Genomic DNA, 10,000 nt, shown 5'->3' with positions numbered 1-10,000 from the left:
CATCATCATGTCCCTTCAGGGGCTCCGTAGAGCACTAGTAATCCAGATCTGGAAATCTGAAGAAGTGTGTATCTGGATCAGGGTGATCCAAACCAATTTTGCTTTGAAAAACCGGCACGAAAGTAAGATGGGTTTCCCTGATCCTGGATAGCAAAACATAGGATTTCCAAATCCAGATCATTCTGATCCAGATTCAACTGTTTGAACAACTGGCCCCAGGTGTTTTGTTGCAGTAGGTGTGTAAATGATGTGTGTCTCTGCTGCTGAAGGGTCACGTGCCATGGCTCCACAGCTCCAATCCGGGCCTGGAGCGCGTCAGCGCCATCGTGTGGGAGGGAAACGAATGCAAGAAAGCAGACATGTCTGTGCTGGAAATCAGCGGCATGATAATGAACAGGGTGAGTGTGAATCCGAGGAAGGAATGCAGTGAACTGATAAACACTGAATGTCTCGTGACCACATGATCTCGCCCGCAGGTCAATCTCTACACTCCAGGGATCGGCTATCAGATCTTTGGGAATCTGGTGTCTGTGACGCTGGGTTTGACTCCGTTTGCATTCAGATTGTTCCAGCACAAAGAGCCGGAGCAGCTGGCGTCTCTGTCGGCCGGCGAGCTGGTGTCTGTGGCCTTCGGCTCGTCCGCAGACGCTCTGGTGATGGCCATGGTGAGCGTGAGCTTCGTGGTGCGCGTCTGTCTCATCTGGCTCTTCTTCTTCTTGCTCAGCGTCGCTGAGAGGACATACAAGCAGGTGAGTGTGGCGTCAGCATCCACACACTGAACCCGGAGCGTCCCGAGCGCATCTCAGCATCTAACTGATCCTGGTTTTTCAGCGGCTGCTGTTTGCAAAGTTGTTTGGTCACTTGACGTCGGCGCGGAGAGCCAGAAAATCAGAAGTCCCTCATTTCCGGCTGAAGAAGGTGCAGAACATTAAGATGTGGCTGTCGCTGCGCTCTTACTTGAAGGTACGGAAGCTGATGTTCTGAGAAGCTCTGTTTTGTCCTTTATGAGACCTGATGCTGTTGCTAACACTGGGATGATGTCCCGTCTCTGTCTGCAGCGTCGAGGTCCTCAGCGCTCGGTGGACGTGATCGTCTCCTCTGCGTTTCTGCTCACGCTCTCGGTGGTCTTCATCTGCTGCGCTCAGGTCAGTCGCTGGATGAACTCCGTGTGTTTGTCTCGTGACTAGCGTGTTGTACTCCGGTGTTGATGGCAGTGTTTCTCCTGCAGCTGCTTCACGTGCACGAGACGTTTCTGGAGTTTCACTATAACTGGGAGCTGGTGATCTGGTGCGCGTCGCTGTCGCTGTATCTGCTGCGATTCGTCACGCTGGGCTCAGAAACCAGCAAGAAATACAGCAACACCTCCATCTTACTCACAGAACAGGTACAAACCAGACGTGATATTTTAAAGACTCGCACTGATCCCAGAGTCTCATCTGATGCGTTTCTATTTCAGATTAACTTGTACTTGAAAATGGAAAAGAAACCAAATAAGAAAGAAGAACTCACTCTGGTCAACAACGTCCTCAAACTGGCCACCAAATTACTGAAGGTATCAGAAAACACACACACACACACACACACGATCGCTGACACTGAAGCGAGCGCTGACCGTGTCTCTGTCCCGCAGGAGTTGGACGCTCCGTTCCGTCTGTACGGTCTGACCATGAATCCTCTGCTGTACAACATCACTCAGGTGGTGATTCTGTCGGCCGTGTCGGGGGTCATCAGCGACCTGCTGGGCTTCAACCTGAAGGTCAGAATCACTGGATGTCTGTGAATCTATTATAAAGTTGGTGCTATGTTCACGGTTTGTGTGTTTGGTTCACAGCTGTGGAAGATCAAATCATGACGGTGACTCTGCAGCGAGTTCTGCTTCCCGAGGCAAACACACGGTGGCGCTGTTTCCCCTCCACAGGGGCTTCCTGACAATGAACTCTTGACCTGTTGTTCGGTCATATCAGAGTGCTTGTGCAATTCAGCTATTTATTTGACCCTTTCAGTGTTTTTTTTATTCTGAAGTATTTGTTTTAGCTGTTACCATTGTTTTAAGTATTATTTTAGCTCATGATGTGACGTTCTCATAGGAAAGATAATCCAGCGCGGTCTGATCGGTGAGTTACAGAAAAGCCCCATCGTGACGTGATGATCGTTGTGGAACGGATGAAACTGACACACACACACACACAACCGAAACTGCCGTTTTTACATGCGTGTGAGTTTCCTCAGCTGATCTGCAGTTTTTCAGCTTTGTTTTTATTCTCAGCAATAAGTGAACATTAATGCATCTGATCACACACTGATTCAGGCGCTTCACACACACACACACACACACACTCCGTCGGTCTGTAAACACACGTGTGTCAGTTAGGAAAGCCTCAAAATGTGCACTTTAAAGCAGAAAATGTTACATGTTTCAGTCTGAGTCAACGGTTCAGTTTTGTACGTGACAGGACAGACGGCGTAACGACCAAAGTGTTTTTCTTCTTCCTTTGTTTGTTTTTTGCTGGAGATGAATGTATTCGACTCTCTGAACTCTGCTTTGTAAAGGTGACTGACAGAGTTACTTTTTTTGTTGTGATTTTGTTTTTGTCTGTTCTGAGTTTGATTCATATTTCTGTTCATGGAGGGAAAATGTTCTGTTACAAAGAAACACTATTTAAGGAAAAAGAGAAAAGGAGAAACTGAATGTCTCGTTCGCTTTTCAGAGAGAATCTTGTGTTTCTAGTTTCTGTATATGAATGTCAGACGTTTCTTTTCTCAGATGAAGGTACGGCCAGCTTCACGAGACTTGTGCTGGTGTCACTTATATTTCAACACACTGTACAAAATAAATCTCTCATGAAAAGTGTTTGCAGCGCTCAAACTTCTTTAGCTGATCAGGTGCATCGACCATCTGCTAACGAACCAGGTATGTGCTGTGATCCGTATGAACGGGTAGTGCACTAAAGTTACAAATGAAACTTTTTTCCCCCATTTTCAACAGTTTATTGAAGTAGTCCTGCTGTGCGTGATGGCTTATAAAACTGCATGTGTAATAAGGAAACATCCATGTTGGGCTTGAATGAGACGCTAATAGAGTGAACATTGTTCACGATCACCCACACATGAATCCATGGGATAAATACAGCAGGAGAACGTCTCTACTGAGCACTGAAACTCTTTGTGTTACCCAGTTAGTGACTGACTGCCTGTTTGATTAGTAATCAGGAATCAGCTCTTAATTCAGCGCTTCAAGAGGGACCAAAACTTCATCAGTCTCAGCTCTCAAAGATTCTTCACACATCAGCTGAAAATGTCGTACTAAAGGATTTAGGATTTAATTTCCCGTGGTGTACCCCAAGGTTCCGTACTTGCTCCACTTTTATTTCTCATTTACGTGCTGCCACTGGGTCAGATCATCAGACGTCATGGTCTCAATTTTCATAGTTACGCTGATGATATTCAAATCTATTTTAGTGTTCAACCAAGCTCAGTTTGCCCACCCCCTTCTATTGTTTTGTGTCTTCAAGAACTTAAAACCTGGATGTCAGATAACTTTTTACAACTAAATGCTGACAAAACTGAAATCCTGCTAGTTGGCTCTAAATCTCAGAGCTCCTCCCAGCATGACATCTTCATAGATATTGATGGTGTCCAGATTAGGCCCTCAACAACTGTGCGAAATTTGGGAGTGTTGTTTGACTCTGCGCTATGCTTTGATTCACACATTGGTCAGATTGTTAAATCATGCTTTTACCAACTGCGAAATATTGTCCGTATACGTCCCTCACTTAATTTTGCAGATGCTGAAACTGTTATTCATGCTTTTATAACCTCTAGATTGGACTACTGTAACTCCTTATATAGCGGCTTACCTGCCAAAGTTATTAATCGTCTCCAAATGGTACAAAACTCTGCTGCTCGAGTCCTTACATTTAATAAAAAATCTGCGCATATCACTCCCATCCTCCACCAACTTCACTGGCTTCCTGTGCACAAACGTATTCAGTTCAAACTCTTAGTTTTAGTTTATAAGGCCCATAATGGCCTCGCACCTCAATACCTAGTCGAGTTAGTGCAACCATATGTTCCTGCACGGACTCTCAGATCTAGCAATGATAACTTGCTTGCTGTGCCCAAGTGTAAACTCTCTACGGTGGGTGGCAGAGCTTTCTGTATTATGGGCCCTAAGCTATGGAATAAGCTAATGTTCGTGCTGCCTCCTCTCTTCAGACCTTTAAGTCTCAACTTAAAACTCATCTATTCACTTTGTTCTCTAAATAACTCTTCTGCCTCTCTGTTTCTCTTTTCATCAAATGATTGCGAGACCTCTTGTAGTTAATTAATTGTAGTTCCTTAACACTTGTTTGTATGATTGTTTCTTCTGATTGTTTGGTGTATTATGTTTGCCAATTGCTTGTATTACTTTGTAAAGTGACCTTGGGTTCTTGAAAGGCGCTATAAAAATAAAACATTATTATTATTATTATTATTAAGGACAAACTTATTTAAAATCACCAGTAAAATATAACTTTACTTAAAATTAGAATTACAATAAAAACAGCAATCAGGTTAGTCAAATCTGTGAAGGCAGGGTCATTATTCAACATGATTGTAAAAACTTTCATATTTACAAAATAATGAAAAAAAATCATGCAAATAACAATGTTTTATTCACTTACTAATGATTTCAGCTCCAACAGTTTATCATAAAACGTCTGTAAAAATCAGTATTCTTACTTTTCTATTTGTGAGCACAAAGAAATTCGTACCTTCTTTCATTAAAAACAACAAAATACAAGATGAAGTATTTATGAAACAAAAATCATGTGTTCAGACTGAAGAACTAGCGCACGGATGCCAAAACACCGACTGAACCGCACAGATCAGACTCGTGTGCTTCTGTACATCTGCGCTGATGTTAATGTCAGCTCGGTCTTAACAGACCAGACAAAACATATGCATCTCAATACATCCGTGCATTATTAGATCTTACGGTATTATTAATCAAACAGTCATTTGACAAGAAGAGGAGAAAATCACGGCTCGTCTGAATAACTTTAGCAGCTTTAATAACATACTCTGCTCTCTCGTGCTCGTTTCTTATGACTTTTCTGTCATTTCTAAAGCAATACTTTATGAAAAAACACTTTAAGATTATTTGATTAAATTATCTATGATCTTTTTAAATAGTTAAAATCGTTAAAGGATTTTGTCCATTAGGTCTTGAAAACGAGACAGTTGCTTTGCAAAATGAACCCTAGGCTAACAGACTCATCACAGCACTCGCATGTTGTTGGTTTTGATTGCTTCTATTGTCCTCATTTGTAAGTCGCTTTGGATAAAAGCATCTGCTAAATGACTGAATGTAATCCAATTCTGCATGAGAATCAACTTCACATGAATGTAGAAGAGCTCGGTCCATCGGTGCAGTTCACACACTTCACACGGTAGCGTAGCGTGTTAGTCTGCTGTTCTGAACACTCACGATCCAGAAACAAACTCTGCAGGTGCGTGTGGACAGGTCAAAGGTCACGCCGCGCTCTCGCTCTCCCGGCTGAAGTCAGACGAGCTGGAGCACTGCCGGCGGAAGTCGATGAATATTCCCTCGGTGTCCGAGTCCAGAGACTCCAGAGTCTGGTCCACGATGGTCTCGGGGCTGGATTCAGACGCGGAGCCCGGCTCGGGGCAGATGGGAGGAGACAGATCCTCGCAGACGTCTGGCTCCTCAGCGCAGGAGGTCATCTGACACACGGAGTGGCGTCTGACCCCGGCGCTGGCGATGCTCTCAGGGTCGTACTCGGCCACCGGCGTCAGCATGGGGATGTTGTAGCTCTTGGAGCGCACCACGGGGTTCTTAGCGGGCGAGTCACCGGAGCGTGGCCATCGGCGCAGGAGCCGCTTCTCTGAGAACAGCAAAGGAACGATGGTCAGCAGGATCTGCTGCGACTGCTGCGTGAGCTTTACCGTTTCGCTGCTCACCCAGAACACAGGAGCTCTGCGCGACCGAGCCGTCGCCGGAGAACAGGCCGTGCGTCCCCAGATACGGAGACACCACCTTCTGCACCAGAGACTCCAGCTTCAGGTAATCACTGCTCACACCTTTAGACTCGTGAACCCCCTGCAACACACCATCACATCATCATCATCTTCAGCAGAATCAGTCTGAGATTATTCATCCGTGTCCCTGCAGCACAGAAGCAGTCATAAGCAGCAGCTATATCTGCAGCAATAGCCAACAATACATTGTATTTCTCTGTTATGCCAAAAATCATCAGGATATTAAGATCATGTTCCATGAAGATATTTAGTAAATTTCCTACCGTAAATATATCAAAACTTCATTTTTGATTAGTAATATGCATTGCTAAGAACTTCATTTGAACAACTTTAAAGATGATTTTCTCAGATTCCAGATTTTCAAATAGTTGTATCTCAGCCAAATATTGTCCGATCCTAACAAACCATACATCAATGGGAAGCCTTGACCCTTATGATTGGTTTTGTGGTCCAGGGTCACATTGTGACGCATCCATTTCCAAACACTTCATGACCATCTCATTTCTAGAAGCGCGTCTCTCACACTTTCACCCAGAAAACCTGTACAGAGTTTCTAAAGGTTTTATGAAGGTAAATTTAAGACTTTAAGACCAAGTAAAGACATCTTAAGGAATAAATTTAAGGGAACACAATATGTCAGTATGTAAAGGTCAAGGGAAAACACAATGGGCCAGATTTACAAACAGCTTGCACCAGAGCGAACCGTCTTTAGGCGTTAAAACAGTACTGACAGTTATTTTTGCACCTGAGTGTATTGAAGATGCATTTGAAGGAGTTTCCCTTTCAGACACAAAATGTATGGCAGGAGAGTATTAAGTTGAATCACGCAACGCGATTTATTATCATATGCGCTCGTCAAATTACTGGTATTTGCTCACTCATTTGCAAACTCACTTCATTTTGATTCCGCAGGTTTTGCAGGACGCATTTCAACCGCGAGCTGTCAATATTACATAATGGCCTAAATTTGTAAAAGGGCAAATTCAGACTTTAAGAGCAGCAGAAACCCTGACATCTGACAGATGGAAAAACGAAACAAAACAAAACTATGACGAGCACTTTAAAACGCAGCTAGCAGAGACACAGGAAATAAAACCACAAACCAAGCACACACACACACACACACACACACCTTGTGAAGTATCAGTAGGGTGTAGATTTCACTCAGATTCTGAAGGTTAGAGATGATGCAAGCGCAGGAAAACCACAAATATACATGTTTCACAAACACAATACAACACATGTTTGCTTGGAAATAAAACTCAGTTTACACACGTTACACACAGAAACGCACTGAAAACTCGCAGTTTCAGCTCTGCGTCGACTCAGGAAATCTACTGCGTCATGTAAGTTTCTGATGTTTTTTTTACACGAGCGTCTGAAGGGTTGCTGGGAAATGGCTGCATCTGTTCTGTGAGATACACACACACACACACACACACCTGCAGGATGAGCAGCATCTGAATGATGGAGGGTGGCACACGAGCCCGCGGCCGCGTCAGAGCATCGTCCAGCTTTATGTTGAGAGTGATGATGTTCCTGAAGTGCAGCAGAGCCAGCTGACGGACGGACGGCTCCTTCCCCTGAACACACACACACACACACACACACACACACGGTCTCAAATACACCACCAATTCATCCTTTACACACTCTCACTAGTTCAGAGCAAATAAATCTGCTCTATCAGCAAAATAAGAGTATTGGAGTGTTTGGCGAAGCACCTGGACGGGGTAGAAGATGGCCTGCAGCATGGACAGAACATCACAGAAGAAGTAGTCCCACGTTTCTGCCAGAGAATCCAGAAGCTTCTGACCTGCACACACACACACACACACGCGTTTTTCTTCTCATCTTGCCTCTGTCTAGCTGCGTTGTTTACAGCGGAAACCATGGAAACGCTTAAAGCGCCACCTGCTGGCAGAGAGTGATGCTGCGTCCCGATTCGCCTACTTATACTATGCCCTAAAAGTATGTACTCTTTTTGTGACGGACTACTTCGTCATAGCTGCTTCTTTAACAGACGCTCTGTTGCTTAGTTACGTGCATCCTGTAACTTTTTAAACTGCCCTGTCAATCATCTTATCACAGTTAACATCATCCACATTTAGTTTAATTTGATTTCGTTCCGTATTGGAGAGAAATAAAGCAGCACATCGCGGGTCTTTCATGCGGAGAACTCTGCTCATGTGTTTGCATAATGATGCATTTCAAAGTTAATGACCAAACATATCATTATAAAAGATGAAAAAAACTCTCGCCGCCGGTGTGAACGCACAGTTAGAGGCTGTTTCTCAATATGCGTTCTTGTCTGTACTTGTGTCGTCGCCCAAGTACTGTTCCAATTCAAAGTTCACATCGAGCCAAGTACAGTTCAAATCCCTGGATGTGTTCTTGCTCCGCCCCCTTTATCAAGGATGCATCCAGAGGCGACTTGTGCAAACTTGAGGCAGCCAGGTATCCCAGAATGCATTTCGCACCAATCAGTTAGCGTTAATGGCGAAAAAAAAAAACGCAACATTTTCAAAATATTACTGTTATTGTGTCATGAAATGCCGTTCTAAGAGTATTTCAGGTGAGAATATAGTTGTTTAAAACTCAAATCTGCGGTTTATTGCTCATGTATTCCACTGAGAGCAGCCTCACCGCGGCTAGTCCTTCTGACATTTGCCGCTGGCTCTGATGTCTCAGTCATGGTTAAACATGACGTAAAATTCGTTTTGGGTAAATCCATAGACTGTAAAAAAAGATGGACGACGCGTCTCCGCATCCTTCCACTATAGAGAAGCGAATACATCTCAGTATGGCCGCTGCCATCTTGAGTAAATGACGTCATTTGGAGCCCGAGGCTGCGCAGTAGAGTCGTGAGGTGGAGCCGTGGAATCAAACTCCCGCAGATCCAATCAACCATAACGACACGCCCCGTTTTTATAGCATCAAATTACTAGCTAAAATCAAAGGTACCACAAAAACGAACAATTGAACATATTTTAGCGTGATAACTATCTTAAATGACCAAAACCATATTTTGGAAAATTGTATTGGAAGAGTAATTTATTTTTTTATTGACTGAAGTCCCATTCGTTTACATGGAGAGGGCGGGGTTTATGACCTGTACTGCAGCCAGCCACCAGGGGGCGATCAAAGAGCCCGCAGCTTCACTTTTCAGGACATGTGAGGCACACCCGGGTAAATCTAACAGACAATCTTTGGTCTCACGAATCTATTATTTCTTCCAGGTCATATCGTTTTGGCTGAGCACAAAGTTATGTTTCATAAATTATTTATTTATTAATTAATCATAATACAGTGCTTACTTTGTTAACGTGACTGAATTGTTTGCTTTTGTCTTTATTTCCTATTACATAAGTCTCTTATACTTTATACTTTTATGATGGCTGTTATTGTTCATTAAAACTGACATTTACCAAAAAAGGCAGAGTTGTGCTTGTCATATTTCATTTTATTATACATAGTGAATCAGAGTGTGTGTGCACATATTACCTAAACCACATATTAATGTTTTATATTTTTAAAATGAAAACGAAAGTTTTATTTTTTAAAGAAAACGAAAAGGCAGTGTTGTTATATATCATTTTGTTTTATTGTAATGTGTGTACGTGTTGCATGAACCACATTTTTGTGGCTATTAATATTTTAAATGAAACAGAAATGAGGCAGCGCTGTTTGACGGTGTTGTTTCACGCTAATAATATGCGTTCCCTGAACTACATTTTTGCAACTATTAATATGATAAAAAGAAAACAAAAAGAGGCAGTGGTGTTTGATATCGTATTTCGTCGTATTGTAATACAGTGTAGTTAACTTAGGCGAGCTGACTGACGCTATCATGTACGCTGCGGTTCCATCTGCAGAATTACCGGACTTGTGTCCTCTCGTCCTCACACTCCCGAGTCGAACTTGCGAAGTCTGAACTACCGAGGACTCAAGTCTGAAC

At 43.3% G+C, this 10,000-nt stretch overlaps 2 protein-coding genes across 9 annotated transcripts in view; one reads left to right on the top strand and one right to left on the bottom strand.

The window, feature by feature from the left end:
• The window catches only part of phtf2 (putative homeodomain transcription factor 2), a 17,948-nt gene extending 15,096 nt beyond the window's left edge, over positions 1-2,852 (top strand). For all 4 annotated transcript variants that reach the window (XM_058772705.1, XM_058772706.1, XM_058772703.1 and 1 more), the window contains 8 exons: positions 270-398; positions 477-749; positions 832-963; positions 1,059-1,145; positions 1,229-1,384; positions 1,457-1,552; positions 1,631-1,756; positions 1,832-2,852. In XM_058772705.1, coding sequence (XP_058628688.1) covers positions 270-398; positions 477-749; positions 832-963; positions 1,059-1,145; positions 1,229-1,384; positions 1,457-1,552; positions 1,631-1,756; positions 1,832-1,852 — 1,020 coding nt within the window. In that variant the 3' untranslated portion in view covers positions 1,853-2,852. The remainder of the gene's footprint in view (positions 1-269; positions 399-476; positions 750-831; positions 964-1,058; positions 1,146-1,228; positions 1,385-1,456; positions 1,553-1,630; positions 1,757-1,831) is intronic.
• Positions 2,853-4,633: 1,781 nt separating this feature from the next.
• prr5b (proline rich 5b (renal)) overlaps positions 4,634-10,000 on the bottom strand; it is an 11,399-nt gene continuing 6,032 nt past the window's right edge. For all 5 annotated transcript variants that reach the window (XM_058772710.1, XM_058772712.1, XM_058772708.1 and 2 more), the window contains 4 exons: positions 7,767-7,858; positions 7,485-7,625; positions 5,965-6,103; positions 4,634-5,888 (listed from right to left, as the gene is read on the bottom strand). In XM_058772710.1, the coding sequence (XP_058628693.1) occupies positions 5,515-5,888; positions 5,965-6,103; positions 7,485-7,625; positions 7,767-7,858 (746 nt within the window). In that variant the 3' untranslated portion in view covers positions 4,634-5,514. The remainder of the gene's footprint in view (positions 5,889-5,964; positions 6,104-7,484; positions 7,626-7,766; positions 7,859-10,000) is intronic.

This window comes from Onychostoma macrolepis, chromosome 04 (assembly GCF_012432095.1).
Source record: "Onychostoma macrolepis isolate SWU-2019 chromosome 04, ASM1243209v1, whole genome shotgun sequence".
Classification (NCBI taxonomy): Eukaryota; Metazoa; Chordata; class Actinopteri; order Cypriniformes; family Cyprinidae; genus Onychostoma; species Onychostoma macrolepis.
Note: the sequence above shows the minus strand (reverse complement) of the source record. Positions and strands in the feature narration are given on the sequence as shown.